Source organism: Crinia signifera, chromosome 1 (genome assembly GCF_055691185.1).
Source record: "Crinia signifera chromosome 1, ASM5569118v1, whole genome shotgun sequence".
Lineage (NCBI taxonomy): Eukaryota > Metazoa > Chordata > Amphibia > Anura > Myobatrachidae > Crinia > Crinia signifera.
The window spans coordinates 77,511,578-77,532,031 of NC_139217.1; the positions used below are offsets into that span (position 1 = coordinate 77,511,578).

Below are 20,454 nucleotides of genomic sequence, written 5' to 3' on the forward strand. Positions count from 1 at the left end.
ACTTAAGCCCCGCCCCCAGAAATCCTGCTGAAACAAGTCTCCTCTCCGGGCTTCTCCCAGAGAGGAGCTTTCAAAAGTCGGCATCCCTGATATAAAATGAAAGCCTAATTTATTCCATGCTTCTTAGCTATCACCCATCCCCATGTACCGAGGGGAGTATAGTTCTTAAGGTGACTGACAGATGGCTGTGCCAATGTAACTTACGGATGGAATCATTACTTTATGTACATTGTGCTACAGAGCCAGCTGGGCAGCCTAAAGCCAACGTCTCCTTCACACCCCACAAGCATTAGATCCTACATGCCAGTTGTAGAACCTTTGTTACATGCACATGCGCAGTATGACTAGCAAATCTCTGAGCGCTTATACACATATGTTAAACAGCATTACAAGGAGAGCTACATGTGTAGTAGCCTAGGGCAGTGGTTCTCAAACTCGGCCCTAAGGACCTCACACAGTTCATGTTTTCCAGGTCACCGTACAGGTGCTCTCATTACTGACTGACACATTTTAAAAAATCCACAGGTGGTGCTAATTATTTCACTTGATTCTGAGAGGAGACCTGCGAAACATGCACTGTGTGTGGTCTTCGGCACCAACTTTGAGAACCTGTGGCCCATGGCACCTGGAACCTTTTTTTAGGTCCTGCACACCCCCTAGCCCTTACACTCCCTCTAGTGCCTAACCCTAACCCCAGTACTTACCACCGACCCTTTGGAATACCAGCCTCTTGAATGCACGGATCCTGACCGCACGGATCCTAATCGCATCCTGAGTATGAATGTACTTCTCCCAGATCTGAAATAATGCAGAAGTCAATAACTCATTATTTTGTGTGGTTTCCTTCCAACTATATTGATATTTTGCAGCCTTAAACTATACCGCTGGTGGCTTTTGATCTGTCCTATCCAGCGAAAAATCACAATATATAGTTTAACCCAAAATGAAACACATCCTAACTCATTTTCCTGTTTTAGCTTCGCACATGGTTCACTGCAAAGAACTCTACAAAGAAAAGCCAAGCACTCGGTGTGTGAATGCGGCGTTCGTACTGGGAGTAAATAATAAGCAGAGTAGTGAAGCATTGAATTTTTTCCCCACATGCTGTCATATAGGAATGTCCTGCAGAGCGGCGGAAATGAATTGTCAGCGTGGAGGAGACTTTTGACATGCCTGATAGTAGCATCCACTGATGCTTAAATATCACACTGAAACTCTGATGAAACTGAAGATCAAACTGCAGTTTGTCAAGAGAATGCGTTCTGCGTGACACAACACAGCACTTTTTTTTAATGATGGCTCACAATGTAAATCACATCTTTATTTATCAGCGAGCACCCAGAAAACCAATAAACTAATCATGAACCAGACGTAATACATTTTGCTAGACATTTTGTAGGTCAGGACTCATATGAAAGATCATGTGACTGTTCAGATCCATGTTTGTATTCTTCACATGACATTAGTTTGTGAGGCATGGTGGAGCATAACTGCCTGCCTTCCTGCATTCTACAGGAGACTCCCTGAAATAGCAGCAATCTCCCTCTCTCCCTCATTAGTCTATCAATCTCCCTTATTTCACCTAGCCCACATTACACTGTTACATTTTTTTGGGGAAAAAGTAATGAGAGATGGATACATTTACATTGAGTCATCAGCACCATTTCCCAGCACTTTAGCAAGTACTGTATATCAGCTCTTACTAAGTGCTCTGGGGCTCATCTACATTTAGATATAAGTAATTTTAAAAGATTCCTCTCAGATGTAGCAGTGCACACCCCAACGCTTCTAGGTGCCACGTTCACAATCTCTTTTCACAATCTATCCATATATGGAACTAAACACACCCTTTGGGTGGAGTATGACACGCCCCCTCAATGGGGCACTGTGCAAAATTCTACTACCAACTATAATCTCCCTGAAACTAGTTTTCAAAAGTAGGCAAGTATGTGGTGGAGGCATAATAATAACCTCTATTTTGTGGCTGTCTTGCAGGGATTTGTTGTAAGGATGCAAGTAGACATTGCAATACATGGGTTGCATGTATTGCAACCCATATCCCCCGAACCCCTGTACCTGTAAATCAGGCAGAAGCATTTGCAAATTTGCAGGTCTCGTGCTGTACATGCGCAGTTTCCCAACCATTAGTAAAATGCACGTCTGATCGTAATCTAATGTAAGCGATCGGTTGTGAATAAGGCCGGTAGTTCTGTTTAAATAGCCAAAAAGGGGCAGAATTGCTATTGCAATGCCATGTAAATGCCGGCACAACTCCCCACTTGCAGCCTGATCTCACCACAAACTTACAGGGTACAATATTATCTCTAAACATTTAGCAAAGTGCTCGCACAGGACAGTCAGCTCCCTTGTTGCGCAGCTTAGATTAAGCGAGGGCTGTATAGGCATGAGGGCATTTAAGAGCCTTGGAATTTTTATGATTGTCCTAATAAAGTTAGTTGAAGAGTTTCTTACCCATAGAATTCAGTGATGTTAGGTGTAGCCAATCAGGTGTAGAATGGGTGGTAGCTTATGCAAGGGTATATAGGGGTCAGGTGATTCTGCTTCCTCTTTGAGTCTGGATTCCCACCCTCCCTCCCTTGCTTTCTTCAATTACCACCTGGCCTTTCGGCCTTCACACAATTTGGCTTCACAAAAATAAATTTCTAATTGGCGGGAGGGCGCTCTCGACTTCCTTGAACTGTCCTCCCCATGCAATAGGAGGGGCGGTAAGACCTTCACAGTGCGGGCTGTGCCTTAAATTCAATGGGGGTGGTTCATCGCCTTGGTTACAAGTTGGGGCGTTGTAGCCGCCACCATTGTTAACATTTGTGACTTAGCTGGTCTCCAAGCGCTTTCCTGGCATCCCTTTCAATATGGTCATACCATCAATAACTACTGTTGACCTTTTAAACTTATGCATTTGTTGTCCGTGTGATTGTTTTAGGATAAGGTGTCCCTGTGATTTATTTCTAGGGGTAAGTAGAGTTAAGTGAAGGTAAATGTAAATCGCAATAATTCAATAGGCGCTTTAGAATCACAGCCGCTGCATTTGGCATCACACAGCCACTGCAGCCCTCCCCTGGAATGGCCCGGTCTCACCATCCTTACTTAAATTGTGATCACCAGGTGATCGCAGTTTAAGTGATCACATGCGCGCACTGGCATGTGTACGCATGAATCAGGCCCAAAGTATAACTTGAGTGTGTATTGCACCCAGTATTGCCACCAGAGGTGTGGCTTCCTTATTTGAATTTTTGACTGTGCTGCAGCCCCACCTCTGGAGTCCGTTATATTGGGGGTTATTCTAGTCCATTCTTTCTGACAAAATCCTTCTTAGATGGACAAAACCATGTGCACTGCGGGTGGGGCAGATGTAACTTGTGCAGAGAGAATTAGATTTGGGTGGGGTTTTTCTTCAAAGTGAGATCTATATTGCAGTGTAAAATCATGCAGTCAGTATTTTCCCTGCACAGAAACAAAATAACTCACCCAAATCTAATTCTCTCTGCACATGTTACATCTGCCCCCCTGCAGTGCACATGGTTTTGTCCATCTAAGAAAGAATTTGTCAGAAAGAATGAACTAGAATAAACCCCATTGTTAGGTTTTGTACTTAAAATAATTAGGGGGTCAGTGTGTGTGGAGTTGCGGGCTGGGGGATCCACCCATGGGAACGCCCAGTGTTTCATGGGCGTTCCCATGAAAACACTGGGCATTCTTATGGTAATTCCCCAATGACACGGGTGCAGGAGTGTCGGGCAGCTGACATCAGCAGATAACAACTGCCAACCCGCTTCCCGTACAGGCACTCGCAGATGTAAGACACCACAGAGGTGTCCTAGATTCGCGAGCGCTTGAAAAATCATTCAATGGTCGGCGACCATTGAATGATTTTGTGCCTGCACGCAAGGCTGTGAATGGATGATTATGCAAATCATCCATTCTCATGCCTGTGGGAAATTGCGCCGTGCAGGGGGGGGGGTGTCTGTGTGTGTGGCAGGCGGCGACTGGCGGACTAGCAAGGCTGCGAATTTCGCCTTGCGAGTCAAAAAGAATAAGGACCCATATCTCCATTTTATCTCTCTGCAAGGCTTAGTAAATAGGCCATTTAGACCTAAAGATAATGTGGTAATTGTTTCCTAGCACGGCGCCCGTCGGGTCCCATCGCATTCCATAACTTAAGGTATGCGATGGGACCCGACCGACCCGATTTTCGGGCTTTAAAGACGTTTCTGTACAATTTTAATTCGATGCGACGCGACCGACCCAATTTTTACATTGGACCCAATATTAAATGGTCCCTCAGACCCGATTTTACATTGGACCCAATGTTAAATGCCCCCCAGACCCAATTTTTAATTGTATACCCACCCCGATGGTTAAAAATTATGTCAAATGCCCCCCCCCCCATTGTTAACGCAATGCCACGATAAACGTCAACCCAAAGTGTGGCGAGCACAGTGAGCCCACGAGGGGCGGCGGTACGCGTCCTCCGACCTTTTGATACCCCCACTATCCACGATGGCATGGAGTTGATTTTATATAGTGTGGCGAGCGCAGCAAGCCACCGAGCCCGAAGCGTAGCAAGTGCAGAGAGCCCCGCGAGGGGACGCATAATACGTGTGAAGTCATACGTGTCCCCTCACGGGGCTTGCTGCGCTCGCCACACTATATAAAATCAGCTACACTCCAACGTGGATAGTGGGGGTATGAAAATGTTGGAGGACACGTACCGCCTCCCCTCGCGGGCTCGCTGCGCTCGCCACGCTTCGGGTTGGCGTTGATCGTGGCCTGGCGTTAACAATGGGGGGGGGGATTTGTCATAGTAATTACCCATCAGGGTGGGCATACAATTAAAAATCGGGTCTGGGGGGGGGGTATTTAACAATCAGCCATTAGGGTGGCTGTACAAGTAAAAATCGGGTTGAATCGGTCGCATCGCATCCGATGCGACCGATTTTTCCGACCCGATGTCATACAATTGACATCGGTAGTGCCGTGCTAGGAAACAAGTACCGATAATGTATTATAAATGTTTATTATGGCTTTTAATAACTGTATAATTTCTACATATCTTGGCCTACCATTGCTTCCCCTTAGCTGGATCTGCTGTGAAAGTACACTACGGCTCTTACATAATTTATTAGGCGTATTCATTTACAGGTTTTAGCTTAAGAGTAACCATAGCAGATAGAAATCCATTATTTATCACAGTTTCAGAGTGAGCTAGACCTTGCCATCCCAGTTTCCTTATGGGTGCTTTCACTACACGTAGTATTTCTATTGTTGCGAGTTTAACAAGCTGGCAAACAAGGTGACAATTTGGGCCTGTACAATGTAAGTGGCTGGGGTGTTTATATCCATGGATGGAGACATACTAAACATGGACATGAAGTCAGAAGCTGACAGACAACAAAGAAAAGTGAGGTTCCGGATAGCGTCCTCTTATAGTGGGCGAGTGCTGAAAGAAGTCTACACAGATGGAGACTCCGTGGATTCTGAATGTGCCAGCAGCTCGGAGACTGACCAGAACAGCTTACCCAGTGAGACAGATGGCCAACATAATGGCTTCTTAGGTTCAGAGTACGACGAAAGTGAAAATGAACCAGATGACTTACTTGTTTTGGCAAGAGCCACTAAGGATAGAGGATTTGGGACAAAACGAGTGAATATTCTCAGTAAGAATGGTACAGTCCGAGGAGTCAAACACAAAGTTAGTGCAGGCCAAGCCTTGTTTGACAACTTGGCAAAGGTTTTCCAGGTAAGTGGAATAAATATGTATACTGTAATTATATATATATATATATATATATATATATATGTATATGTATATATATATATATATATATATATATATATATATATATATATATATATATATATATATATATATATATATATATATATATATATACAGGTTGAGTATCCCGTATCCAAAATGCTCGGGACCAGGAGAATTTTGGATAACGGATTATTCCGTATTTCGGAATATTTTAATATTTCAATGATGTATTTTGAAGTATCTTGCATTTATGCTGTATAAACACATAATATACACACAAATATATTTTATTACCACATAAAATACACACAAACATATTTTAATTGTTCAAAAAACAAGGTTTCAAAAACGTGAAACAAAATGTGTGTACTATCTCAGCACTGAATTTGAATGCCAAGCAATCATTGTCTTGCACATATATAGTGCCAGTTACATATCATGTCCCCAGTGATGCTGTTACATATGTCCCCAGTGAGTTTTTAGCAAAAAAAAAATTTTTTTTCACTTTCTGGAATGTCCGTATTTCGGAATAATTCGGATAACGGATATTCGGATACGGGATACTCGACCTGTATATATATATAGATAACTCTCTTGATATATATATATATATATATATATATATATATATATCTCACTTAATGTATTAAGTCAATAGCAGTCCTATTACTTGTGCCATACAGTATATACTATACTGTACTACTACTTATCAACCTTTGCAGTTTATTCATTATATAACCTATTACTAGCCTATTTGGATCACTTGCGGATCATGCATTATTAAATTTTACCTTCATCATCTTATCACACACCAAACATTGCTGTTGGCTAAGCATTTGTTTTGCATTATTCTTCGTATAAAATAATAATAATGATGATATTTATATAGCACTTTTCTCCCAATATGACTCAAGGTGCTTTACCATTGTCTTTACAGCTCACAATACAAAACAAGCTTAGCATTGGATGTCAGTGAAATGCTTGAGTAAATAAGTACGTCTTTAGTCTATTTTTAAAGGATTCTACAGTGGGGGCTTCTCGCACTGTGCGAGGAAGAGAGTTCCATAGAGTTGGAGCAACAAAGCTGAAAGCTCGACCCCCTGATGAATTCTGGGAAATTCTTCCTACTGTCAGTAGTCCTTCTTCAACAGATCGTAGTAATCGAATAGGACAGTAAGGAATCAGAAGCTGCTGCAGGTACCTTGGGCCCTGGTCATATAGGGCCTTGAAAGTGAGTAAGCCAATCTTGAAAACGATTCGCCATTTTACAGGTAGCCAGTGAAGGGAGTAGAGAATGGGAGTTATGTGGCAGGAGCGGGGCTGGTTAGTTAATAGTCTGGCGTTTTGTACCAGCTGCAAGCGGTGCAATTCTTTTGCTGGGAGACCCAGGTAGAGGGCATTGCAGTAGTCTAGGCGTGATGATATAAATGCATGTATGACTTTAGGCAGATCTTCTGAGGGAATTAAGTGCTAGATTCTGGCTATATTCCTTAGATGATAGAATGCGGAATACGACAGGATTTTTATCAGCAGAGACCGCAAACAAAATAAAACACTGCACAAATCTATTATTTATGTAGTTATTTATTTGCGATGGCAGGAAGGAAGCCAACCCATAGAGGTATGGTAATTTATCAGGCTCAGCGTGACATATGTTGTCCTGTCTTTGTAAATATTCATGAATTAACAGTCAGTATTCAATTTGATAAATGCCATGCAAATGTGTAACTGTGGACTTTTCTACTCTATGTATATGTATATATATATATATATATATATATATATATATATATATATATATATATACTGTATATGTACAGTATAATGTATGTGCATCACTATCATTATGTTATTATGCTTTGTACTTTTCTACAGTTGGATATTTAAATAGCACTTAAAATAGCTGCTTGATTTCCAAAGCTTAATAGTTGTGATCAGCAGAATTGCAGTAAAATGCAAATGCTGCCAGTACAATCTCCGCATTTAGCCTTTGTCGTTCCTGGAAATCCTGTCTCACTTTCTATTTGAATGACTATATTTCTCAGAACGAAAGCTGATGTGATAACAGCTTGTTTATCTGGATGTGTGATGTGGTTACGGGACTTAAGGCCAAATTATACTTCCAAACTGTCTGGATATTCACAGGAATGTCAATTTTTTTTAGAACGTTCCTGTGTCCCGACCGGGGCCGTCATTGTCCCCAGGAAGGGGGGGGGGGGGTGGGTCAGTTGGGAGTTGACCCTGTCACCTGTAAATAGATGTTGTGTCTATTTCTGCAGCCAGAGGGGCTGGGGCATGGCCAGCAGCTCACAGAGCCTCTGGCCATGCCCCCACAGCGGCAAAACATGGCCGTGGCATTGTGGGAGTGATGCAATTTCTAGGCCACGCCCCCTTGCCACCAGGCCTTGCCCCCATTCCCAAGCTCCACGGATTGGAGTTTCAGATGTTGGCCGGGAGCTGCCGGGTGAGTTGGTGGGGTATCGCATGCGATACCACGAGCTAGTGAATTTGGGTCTTAACTCTAAGCATCCCCCCCAGGCAGCCTGACCCTACACTTCCCCTCCCCACAGCCTAACTCTATCATCTACTACCCCCACAGTCTAAAACTATCCCATCTACTGTCTAACCCTAACCCCAATCCCTCTATTTACCTCCTGGGTTTCATGAGGATTCAACCAGGATTGACCACATACTGATGTAGCCATGCACTCTTTGTTGCCATACCAAATGACTTGTGAAACATCAGTGATGATTGTTGTAGTTTCAACGCCACACTCATGTGCCTAATTTGCTCCCTCGGCTCTGGAAAGGCATTGAACAGCGATGGCAAGACATAGCGTTTCTGAGCCATGGTTGAGTCTTTGGCATCAGTGGCCATATCGCAGTAACTATGATCACTGCTACATCTGTAAGGTTTTTTGCCAAACCACAACGGTATTTTTATTTACAGTAAAAACAGGAAAGTAGTTGGCTACCTTCACATCATCAAAAGAATTTGATTAACATAAGTACAGTAGTTGTAAGAACACTAATTAGAAATAACACACACATTTAAAATATGTTTAAAATATCAATTACAAACCTAGAGAATGCAATAAGATAAATTCATAAGCAAATAGAACATATAGAAAAGACAATTGACAATTGTTAATCAATGGTTGGCAGTACTAGAAATTGTGATAAATTGTGATGCTGGGTACACACTAGGGTAATGGATTACCTATATGACGAATGGTATGGGCTTCCACACATACCAATTATTGGCCCAATGTGTCTTGCATAATATCACATCTGGGTGGGCATTTACATGAACCTGCCCAGTTACGATGTCAGCCACCGGCAGCCCCTGCGGTAGACTTACCACCAGGGCTTAAAGTGGTCCTGGAGAAGATGTGGGCAAACTAATTTCCCTCTGCCACCTAATCCCTCCCCTTTATCTTCCCATCATTAAGCAGAGCCAGAGAAAGTGGTAGGTTTTTAGCACCCACTTGCAAACTATAATGTTTTTCTGTTAGAATTACAGTGCAGGTCCAAGGTGGAGATTGTATTTGTTTCTCCTCACCATTAGAGGTGGTGGAACTCAGTTCCACCCTGTTCCCCCTCACTTTAACCCCTGCTTACCACTCATACCAATATACCTGCAGATATATCGTGCATTGGCTTTTCTGCACACTCAATTGAAAGGCTGATTTTTTAGCCAGTGTGCACCTATGTTAAGAAATAGATTAATGCAGAAGATACGATATTCTGCTATAGATGTTCACCAACCATTATTGATGGATAGTATGTTCAAAAATGCTGATCAACAATAAAGAAAATAGAAAAAACATGAAAGTAGACAATAGAAGGCAAACACACACAATTGGAATATCACACACTTATTGAAGAATAGTATCAATTGAATTAATTGAATCACAATTTGCACCACTGACTCCATAAATTCCAAACCTCAAACCAGTTCCTTAAATAATCCCTACACAGGATGACAGTCACTCACCAGTCACACTCTCACTGTTGCAGCATAGAAATATAAACTGCAATATATTAATGTGTGCATGTGTGCCATGTGTGTCACAGCAGTAGACTTTCTAGCACAGTGAATACAAGCTAGGCTGCTCACACACTTACTCCACGTGTCTGCACACTGCCTCCTCTGCTGATTGAGCAGCTGACACTTACCGATCAGCTGCTTTATGTGTCTACTGTGACATCACACCTGGACGGGCTTGTGAATCTGTCTGCCCAGATGAGATATCAGTCGCTTAAACAAGTGTACGGGCAGTCAGCAATTTGCTAATAGCCAGATATGCCAGTACTGTATATTGTCATTCACAGACATATTAGACCTGATTCAGACTTGTTTGCTAGGCTGCGTATGTTTGCAGACTAGCAGACAGGATAAACGCCGCCTGCCCCCCACCTGCAGGCCGACTGAATGCCCCCCAGCCACGTGCGCTTACACGCGTGAAATTATTTTTGACCCGTTTGCAAATAATTCTAGGCTGACCTTTATTTCCGATGGAAATGGCCCAATTTGGGGGCGGGTGCTGTTGTCATGTGACGTCAGCTGTCCGCACCATGCAGGCATTGACACACTTACATAAACTCACCATCGGGTATCCCCCTGGCCCACCCTGACGGTTGATACACCTATGCAAACTTAACTCTAAACCTTATATAACTTAACTTAAAATAAAGACACGACACAAAGTGCTGGCGTTTCAAAAAGAATGTCAAATTTATTTTGACAATTAACTAAGACTATGAATGGTGGCGGCACTAAAGAACGGTCGCTATAGGAAAGGTGGGGTTAAAGATCACTAAGCATACATACAACGCTGGGTGACCACTCTCCCTGGTCAGCCACCAGGCCTGGTGGTGAAGGCCATTCCCTGGACAGAAGCATGGCCCATGACAATCGATGTCGAGGGAGAGTGCACCCCACTACCTACACACACACAGAGTTCTTAAAGAATGACCGTTCTTTACCGCCGCCGAAGAGGAAGAGAAATAGGGAAGGGTGGGTGGGGCTTCTTGAACAGAGGGTGATCACTCTAAACTCGTGATCATTCCTACCCTGTCTAAACCCTCCCCCTGCTCTGATAGGCCTTGTGCCCATCCTCATTACAATAGCATGTGACCAACAGCAGAGTGTACCCTGGGAGAACCCTTAGTGGTTTATGTCACCTCAGGCTTATTCAGCCTTCTGTGTTTCTTTCTCATAAAACATTAGGCATTCTCCTGCTGCCGTCCCCTGTCAACTGCCTTTGATCCCCTGCCTTTGTTAATGCCTAGATGAGTGTGATACTCACCAAAGGCATTCGCATAGGGGGCCTACGCATGCGCATATTCACCCATGGACATGGGCAGTCCCGCACCACCTGAAACAAGGCCGAATTCGGCCCCATGACTGATTGGATCTAAATCAGGCCCATTGTGTGCATACTCCACCTATCTCCAAACAATATATATCCACAGAACAGATTATATAATGTGTCACCCAGTGTGTTCCTAGTATTATACGAACACAATACTCAGATTCCATAACAAACAATTTGTCAAGTACAGATGGAGCCGCCGTCAGCCAGCCTTCCTGATCACCAGATTTCATGTGCTGCTGCAGGCTGGCGGACAGCGGGCTGGCTGATGAGGAGGCACAAGTGGCTCTCTCGCTCACACGTCCCAGTCAGCAAGGTGGCGGGGAGCAGGGACAGGGTGCTTCCCTGCCCGTCTCTGCTTAAGGGAGGAAGCGGGCAGTGTGCAGAGAAGAGCCGGGGAGACGGGCAGCGGCGGGAGACATCTACGGGGGCTTGTGACAGAATGGGGCACATGAACATCTTGTGCGCGCATGCCCCATCCTGTCAGACTCAAGGAGAGCGGCTCCATATGTACAATGACCAAAACAAATGCAGCTGGAACAAATCCACGGCCACAGTTAAGCTCTGAATACTACTTGAAATACTAGCTTGGAAGCCATGGGGGGAGGGGGGGGGGGGGTTCCTGGACTGCACACCCCAATTATAGTATATAATTATCCTTACATCTTAATATCCCAACTGTCGGGCATTTAACAGTCCGAATTCCGATGTCAGTATCCCGACGGTCAGGCGGTCACTCGCACCTTGCTTCACTACCCTGCTCTATCTGCTATACTTCCAGACGGGACAGTGCTTAATCTTTTGCAGCCAACTTTGGGTAGTACCTGTTGAGTGCCGCCATCTTTTGTCAGTACACATACTTGTGTTCCAGTCTTTCCTAGCAACAGATACTGATTACCTCAGTACCTTATACCAAGTCCTTATTTAGTTTCATATTTATATCGATGTTTCCACCATACTATTTCCATTTCACAAGTCTTTAAACTATAAATGGCAGTTTTCCTTGCTAGCACCTCAAGGCCTTCCATTTACCCTACCTGCTCATTTCTCCATCCTGCAATTCATAAACCAGTTTCTCTATTTCTTTTTGATTCTACTCACATTTAAACCTATTATAGTTGTAAACTTGTTTTGTCTGACAATTCTTTTCTCAAGTTCTTCATTTCATGTAAACTAGGAACTGTATACATTAATGTTAATGAATAAACACCAATATACAATTCTAAAGTAATCAATTCATCTATATACAGTGTGCATATTGTATCATACATTTTATTCACAGAGCTATCTGTCAATCATTTTTCAACGTACCCCAAGTTCCATATTTGATTTGTATAACCGACTTTCTGTCAGGATCTCCTGTGCCACGCTGCCTGGCGAGGCACCACGTGACACTGACTGGTAGGAGAAACTGTCAGGATAGAGGGTAACCTCGCCGCCCTGCCTCCGTTGCAACCAATTGGAGTTAGCGTGTGAGTGCGGAGCTAACCTTCACCACTAATAGCCGCGTTCGTGAGAGCCCGTTAGTCAGGCTCCCACCTCGATGCCACCTGGTCTTACGTGTAGACAACTCGCACGCCAAGGCCAGAGATTGACAAGGGGAAAGCTAACTAACCCAACTGGCGAGGCCCTGACGGGAATCCTGAATGAGGAGCAAATGGTTACCTCAGATACAGATATCTACCACAGCCGTGGTAACGGTACCTGAACGGCCCAACACTAGGCAAGAGGTGTAACAATACACAATAGATGACAAAAAGGCAACAGGTGTAACAATACACAATGGATGACTCAAAAGGCAACAGGTGTAACAATACACAATAGATGACTCAAAAAGGCAACAGGTGTAACAGTACACAATGGATGACTCAAAAAGGCAACAGGTGTAACAATACACAATAGATGACTCAAAAGGCAGTACAGAACAGTAGTGAAGATGAAGTTTCAAACTTATCTGACACTGGTGTGACAGCACAAAGCTGAGAGCTGAGATGGCATCCAACAGGCTAAGTAAACAGGATCTGGAGTGCAGTACTTGTACGGACCAAGGAAAGCCGACTGGACCAGGATAGCAGTACTGCAGGGACCGGGAACACTCAGGACGCTGGGTCTGAACTATAACCGGCGCCTGAGTGTCCCGGCGTGCAGCTTAATATAGCGGCACTTCCTGGCAGGGAAGATGCCGCACAGTCTCTAGCTTCCGCCCGGCTGCCTAGCGTCCCCAGTCGCCTAGGCAACCGGGGCGGGCGTTGCGGAAGCGGCCGGGCGCTAGTCTCCCGGCCGTCCGTGACGTAGGAAGGGGTGTGCGTGTCACCGACGCGGCCCCTTCCTGTGACGCGGCGGCGTCCTGGTTGCTTAGTAACAACCGGGACGCGCCGCCGAGAACTCCCTGCTTCAGCGCTAGCGCTGACAGCAGGAGTTCTAACAGTACCCCCCCCTTGAGGAGGGGTCACCGAACCCTTAGCCCCGGGTTTGAACGGAAATTTTTTAAAGAATTCAGCCCTTAATCTGGGAGCATGTAAAAGCCTATCCGGAACCCAGGATCTCTCTTCATCCCCAAATCCTTGCCAATGTACCAGGAATTTAAGTTGACCCCGGACGATTTTTGAATCGAGAATCCGTTCGACTAAAAACTCTTTATGGCCTTTGACAACCACCGGCTTCTTGGGCTGTTTTTGATGAAACAAAGCGGGGACCGGTTTGAAGAGAGAACAGTGGAAAACATTATTAACCTTCAAGGATTTGGGTAACTGCAATTGGAAGGCTACCGGGTTAACTTGTTTAGTAATGAGAAAAGGTCCAATGAATTTAGGACCCAGCTTATGACATCTCTGGCGCAGCTTGATATGACGAGTAGACAAAAATACTCTTTGACCGACTTTGAAGGAACAAGGTCTTCTGTGCCGATCATAAAACATCTTAGATCGGGCTGCGGATTGATTCAAAGCTAAGTGCACTTTTTTCCAAGAGTCTCTGAGAGCAGTAACTACCAAAGAGTTGGACCGAGCGGCCTTGGCAGGGATATCAAAGGAGTTGCATTTAGGATGATACCCAAAGTTACAGAAAAAGGGTGACGTCTTGGTAGAAACGTGATAGGCATTATTATAAGAAAATTCGGCCAAGGGTACCAGCTCTGCCCAATTGGTCTGACATTTGGCAACGAAGCAACGTAAATACTGTTCCAGGGCCTGGTTAACTCTTTCGGTTTGTCCATTAGATTGTGGGTGATAGCCGGAGGACAAACTAAGCCGAATGCCTAGGTCAGAACAAAACGCTCTCCAAAAACTAGCGACAAATTGGGATCCTCTGTCGGAGACAATGTCTTTGGGGAAACCATGAAGCCTGAACACGTGGGTAATGAATAGTTGGGCTAATTCCTGGGCCGAAGGAAGCTTGCGTAATGGTATGAAATGAGCCATTTTACTGAACCGATCGACAGTAACCCAAATGGTAGAACAATGGGAAGATCTGGGGAGATCGACGATAAAATCCATAGAAATATGGGACCAGGGTCTTTCAGGAACGAGTAATGGAAGAAGTTGGCCCATGGGGGAAACTCTGGGCGACTTATGACGGGCACAAACAGGACAGGAAGAAACAAAACGAGTGATATCTTGCTTCATGGTAGGCCACCAAACCACTCTGGACAGACTTTCAATGGTTTTGGCGATGCCCGGGTGTCCTGCTAATTTGCTGGAATGAAAGTCTTTGATGACTGAGGTTTGCAGAGTCTTAGGAACAAAGAGACGATCCTGAGGGGTCTCCTGCGGAGCAGACGGTTGAGAGGCTAAAACACGAGTAGCGAGATCTTGAGTTAACCCGGCCAAGATTAGATTGGAAGGAATAATGGGTTCCTCGAACAATTCTGAGTCTTGAGTGGACTGGAAACTTCGGGAAAGAGCATCCGCCTTAGTGTTCTTTGGACCAGGTCTGAACGTTATGACAAACCGGAACCGGGTAAAGAATAAGGCCCATCTGGCTTGGCGAGGATTGAGCCGTTTGGCGGACTGGATGTAGGCCAAATTCTTATGGTCTGTAATAACGGTGACCTCGTGCTCTGCTCCTTCAAGCCACTGGCGCCATTCCTCGAAGGCCCATTTAATGGCCAATAATTCTCTATTTCCCACGTCATAATTTTTTTCGGCGGAAGAAAACTTTCGTGAAAAATAGGCACAAGGGTGTAAGTTGTTATCATGACGGGTAGTCTGGGATAGCACTGCTCCAGCCCCAACATCAGAAGCATCCACCTCCACTAAAAACGGGACTCTGGGATCAGGATGGTGAAGCACCGGTGCCGAGGTAAAGGCTTTCTTTAAATGATCAAAGGCTTTGATGGCCTGATGTGACCAATGTTGCGGGTCCGCTCCTTTACGAGTGAGCTCCACAATAGGCGCGACGATGTCGGAAAAAGAACGAATGAATTTGCGATAATAATTTGAGAATCCCAGGAATCTCTGTATGGCCTTGAGGTTGGTGGGACGGGCCCAGGACAGGATGGCTTGGACTTTACTGGGATCCATGGAAAAGCCTGTGGGAGTAATGACATACCCCAGAAAAGAGATTTGGGACACTTCAAATTCGCATTTTTCCAATTTGGCATAAAGTTGGTTTTCACGCAATCTTTGAAGAACCAAGCAGACGTGTTGTCTATGTTCGGAGAGACTCCTGGAAAAAATCAAGATATCGTCCAGGTAAACAACCGCGAAGATGCCAAGATACGGCCGGAGTACCTCATTGATAAAGTCTTGGAAGACGGCGGGAGCATTCGCAAGACCAAAAGGCATCACAAGATACTCATAGTGGCCGGTATGAGTGTTAAAAGCGGTCTTCCACTCGTCCCCCTGCTTTATTCTTATGAGGTTATAGGCCCCTCTCAAATCAATTTTAGAAAAGATAACCGCTTCTCGGATCTGATCAAATAAGACCGAAATAAGGGGTAAGGGATAAGAATTTTTTACAGTGATCTGGTTTAACGCTCTATAGTCAATACATGGACGCAACGAGCCGTCCTTTTTCTCTACAAAGAAAAAACCCGCCCCCACCGGGGATTTGGAAGGACGAATGAAGCCTTTTTTTAGACTTTCTTTAATATAATCATCCATGGCCCGAGACTCAGGACCAGATAATGCATACAACCGCCCCTTAGGTAACCTGGCATTGGGGAGAAGATCGATGGCACAATCAAACGACCGGTGAGGGGGTAGTATGTCCGCTTCCTTTTTAGAGAATACATCAGCATAATCGTGATATGGTACGGGCAGAGAGTCCTGGACTGGAACAACTGCCCGTAGCGGAAGAGCAAGACAATTACTAGAGCAAGATGACCCCCACCGGGTAATCTCCCCTGTGACCCAATCAACATCAGGATTATGCTTCTTTAACCAAGGAAGCCCCAGGACAAGAGGCGCAAACGGACAATGAAAAACCCAAAACGATATTTCCTCAGAATGTAAGGCGCCCACTGTCATCCTGAGGGAAGGAGTGCGAAAGGAGATACTGCCATTGGACAATGGTTGGCCATCTAATCCGCATACAGACAAGCCTGTCTCTAAAGGAATGGGTTTTACCCCAAGAGATTCGACCACAGAAGCATCCAGAAAATTGCCTGCTGCGCCACAATCCAAAAAAGCAGAAATCTCCAGACACTGTTTCCCAAATGAGACGGTGGTACTAATATAGATAGAGTCCACCGGGGAAAAACGAGTAAGGCCTAAGTAAACTCCCCCAAAATTACCTAGGCCCTGTCTTTTCCCGCCTTAAGAGGACAACCCATGGCACGGTGGCCAGCACCCCCACAATAGAGACACAATCCCTTCTGTCTTCTCCGATTCTTTTCAGAAGCGGAAAGACGAGTTGCGCCAAGTTGCATGGGTTCGTCAGCCGAGGGATCTGAGGAATCTTCCTGGGAAGATGAGGAAAAGACCCCAGACTCCCGCTCTCTCTGACGTTCCCTGAAACGTCGGTCCACCTTGATGGCCAACTGCATAATCTCGTCGAGGGACGAAGGAGACGGATAATGAACCAAGGCATCCTTGAGGCTATCTGACAACCCAATTCTAAATTGGCTTCGCAAAGCTGGGTCATTCCAGCCAGAGTCATTGGCCCACCTCCTAAACTGTGTACAGTAACTCTCTGCGGTACCTTGCCCCTGTCGGAGGGCCCGAAGGTTAGCCTCTGCCGAAGCGGACCTATCAGGGTCATCGTACAACAACCCCATGGCGGAAAAAAAAGAATTGACGGAGGAGAGGGCCTCATCACCGGCAGGGAGTCCAAATGCCCAGGTCTGAGGATCCCCTTGAAGAAGAGAAATTATTATCCCTACCCGCTGGGATTCAGAGCCTGAAGAGACAGGACGTAACTTAAAATACAATTTACAGGACTCTCTGAAATTATAGAAAAGGGAACGATTCCCAGAAAAACGATCGGGAAGATTAAGCTTGGGCTCAGGGCGTCTAGCGGAAGTAAGGACCCCATGGACCTGTTCCTCTTGTGAACTAACTCGGAGAGTAAGGTCCTGCAATTTCTGCGTAAGTGTGTGAATCTAGCCCACAAGTGCATGTCCCGTGGCCTGCTGGGAAGGATCCATACTGACCAGAACGGCTGAGTGATGTGTGTGTGTGGCCGGTTATAATGTCAGGATCTCCTGTGCCACGCTGCCTGGCGAGGCACCACGTGACACTGACTGGTAGGAGAAACTGTCAGGATAGAGGGTAACCTCGCCGCCCTGCCTCCGTTGCAACCAATTGGAGTTAGCGTGTGAGTGCGGAGCTAACCTTCACCACTAATAGCCGCGTTCGTGAGAGCCCGTTAGTCAGGCTCCCACCTCGATGCCACCTGGTCTTACGTGTAGACAACTCGCACGCCAAGGCCAGAGATTGACAAGGGGAAAGCTAACTAACCCAACTGGCGAGGCCCTGACGGGAATCCTGAATGAGGAGCAAATGGTTACCTCAGATACAGATATCTACCACAGCCGTGGTAACGGTACCTGAACGGCCCAACACTAGGCAAGAGGTGTAACAATACACAATAGATGACAAAAAGGCAACAGGTGTAACAATACACAATGGATGACTCAAAAGGCAACAGGTGTAACAATACACAATAGATGACTCAAAAAGGCAACAGGTGTAACAGTACACAATGGATGACTCAAAAAGGCAACAGGTGTAACAATACACAATAGATGACTCAAAAGGCAGTACAGAACAGTAGTGAAGATGAAGTTTCAAACTTATCTGACACTGGTGTGACAGCACAAAGCTGAGAGCTGAGATGGCATCCAACAGGCTAAGTAAACAGGATCTGGAGTGCAGTACTTGTACGGACCAAGGAAAGCCGACTGGACCAGGATAGCAGTACTGCAGGGACCGGGAACACTCAGGACGCTGGGTCTGAACTATAACCGGCGCCTGAGTGTCCCGGCGTGCAGCTTAATATAGCGGCACTTCCTGGCAGGGAAGATGCCGCACAGTCTCTAGCTTCCGCCCGGCTGCCTAGCGTCCCCAGTCGCCTAGGCAACCGGGGCGGGCGTTGCGGAAGCGGCCGGGCGCTAGTCTCCCGGCCGTCCGTGACGTAGGAAGGGGTGTGCGTGTCACCGACGCGGCCCCTTCCTGTGACGCGGCGGCGTCCTGGTTGCTTAGTAACAACCGGGACGCGCCGCCGAGAACTCCCTGCTTCAGCGCTAGCGCTGACAGCAGGAGTTCTAACACTTTCCAATCCATTAAATGGTTACAATACCAGTTTTATCTATCCCATTCATGTCTAGATGTCTCTCTTTTCAGGCTGCGTGTTTGGAATGCTATTGACATATACTGTACAATGTATTGTATTGGTTACTGTGCTTTGCATTGCCTGTTGTTCAGCCTGACCTCTGATTGTTTATCGGCCTTGCCTTAGGTCAGTGATGGCTAACCTTGACACTCCAGCTGTTGTTGAACTACGCATCCCAGCATGCCCTGCTGCAGTTTTACTATTTGGCCATGATAAAACAGATGCAGGGCATGCTGGGATGTGTAGTTCAACAAAAGCTGGAGTGTCAAGGTTAGCCATCACTGCCTTAGGTGCTGCCTTCCCTGATCTCAGATTCTGTGCTGTACTTGCTCTGTGCTTCTTCTGGCATCATATCCTACTATCTGTATCTAGTCCACACAGCAGCGGTTCTCAAACTGTCGGTCCTGACCCCAAAGTGGGTCCCGACCTGCTCAGGATGGGGTCGCGACTCCATGTTGCTGACCATCAAGCTAATGACTTCTTTAATCTCAGTCAGGGAATCAAGGAGTCTGATAAATCTGTTGAATTGTCTGTTATTTTAGACTGCTCACATCATTTTGTGCCTCCACAGTGCTGCCATGCATGTGCTGTCTGCTGACTACACATGTGACGTAATGACCCTCTGCAGTAACTTGCTGGGGTCCTGTCATTATTTTTATTGGCTGATGGGGTCCCAGAGCAAAATAGTTTGAGGACCCCTGCCACAGAGTAATCTCATCCTTACCCAGTGTGCATCTTTCCATTGTATGGCTTCAATTGTGCACTGTTCATATCACCTACTCCGTGTGTACACACTTCTACAATGTGCATGAGATTTTGACTATATAGTCAAAATCTCATCTGGATCGCATGCAGATTGTATGGGTTTTTTCACCCTTGCGATCCCGATGCGATCCCGATGCGCGCTCCCGTATCGCAGCCAGAAAGTCTTGGCTGCATAGACTATATAGTGCAGATCTGCACTATATAGTCTAAATTGTATGCAGATAGTCTAAATTGTATATATTGTATGCAGATAGTCTAAATTGTAATATAGTCATGATTGTACAAGTGTGTGCACACCATTAGAGCAGGGTTGCCGACTCTCCAGGAATGTCCGTGAGACACGCTGAATTCTGGGGCATCTCACGGACTCCCTTTCTCCCGCAGCTGCTGATGTGCCTCGACGATGTATACTGTGCATGCAGGGGGATAGTTTATTCAGACCTGACTGCAGGGGTTAAAGTGAGGGGGAACGGGGTGGAACTGAGTTCCACCACCTCTAATGGTAGGGGGAACTGAGTTCCACCTCTACCACAATCCTAAACAGCAATTCCAACAGAAAAGCCTGTCTCCGCAGCTTCTTATTCTAGCACGGTGTATGTAATGTAAAGTGAAGATGAACAACTGTACACATTATGTGTATAAGGGGCATTACTGTGTGATTTAATATGAATCTAGGGCACTACCTGCGGTGTAATGTGTATACGAGTGTGCTACCGTGTGTTGTGGGACCATTGTCCTTTTATAAGTGGTAGGGTA

The 20,454-nt window shown here is 45.6% G+C and overlaps 2 protein-coding genes across 2 annotated transcripts in view; both read left to right on the forward strand.

The window, feature by feature from the left end:
• The first annotated feature begins 5,362 nt into the window (after positions 1-5,362).
• Positions 5,363-20,454, forward strand: part of GRXCR1 (glutaredoxin and cysteine rich domain containing 1) — a 93,646-nt gene continuing 78,554 nt past the window's right edge. The window contains exon 1 of the mRNA XM_083155436.1: positions 5,363-5,761. Within this exon, the coding sequence (XP_083011562.1) occupies positions 5,363-5,761 (399 nt within the window). The remainder of the gene's footprint in view (positions 5,762-20,454) is intronic.
• Positions 10,717-20,454, forward strand: part of GNPDA2 (glucosamine-6-phosphate deaminase 2) — a 435,608-nt gene continuing 425,870 nt past the window's right edge. Inside the window, exon 1 of the mRNA XM_083166699.1 lies at positions 10,717-10,720. The gene's annotated coding sequence lies outside the window, so the exon portion shown is untranslated. The remainder of the gene's footprint in view (positions 10,721-20,454) is intronic.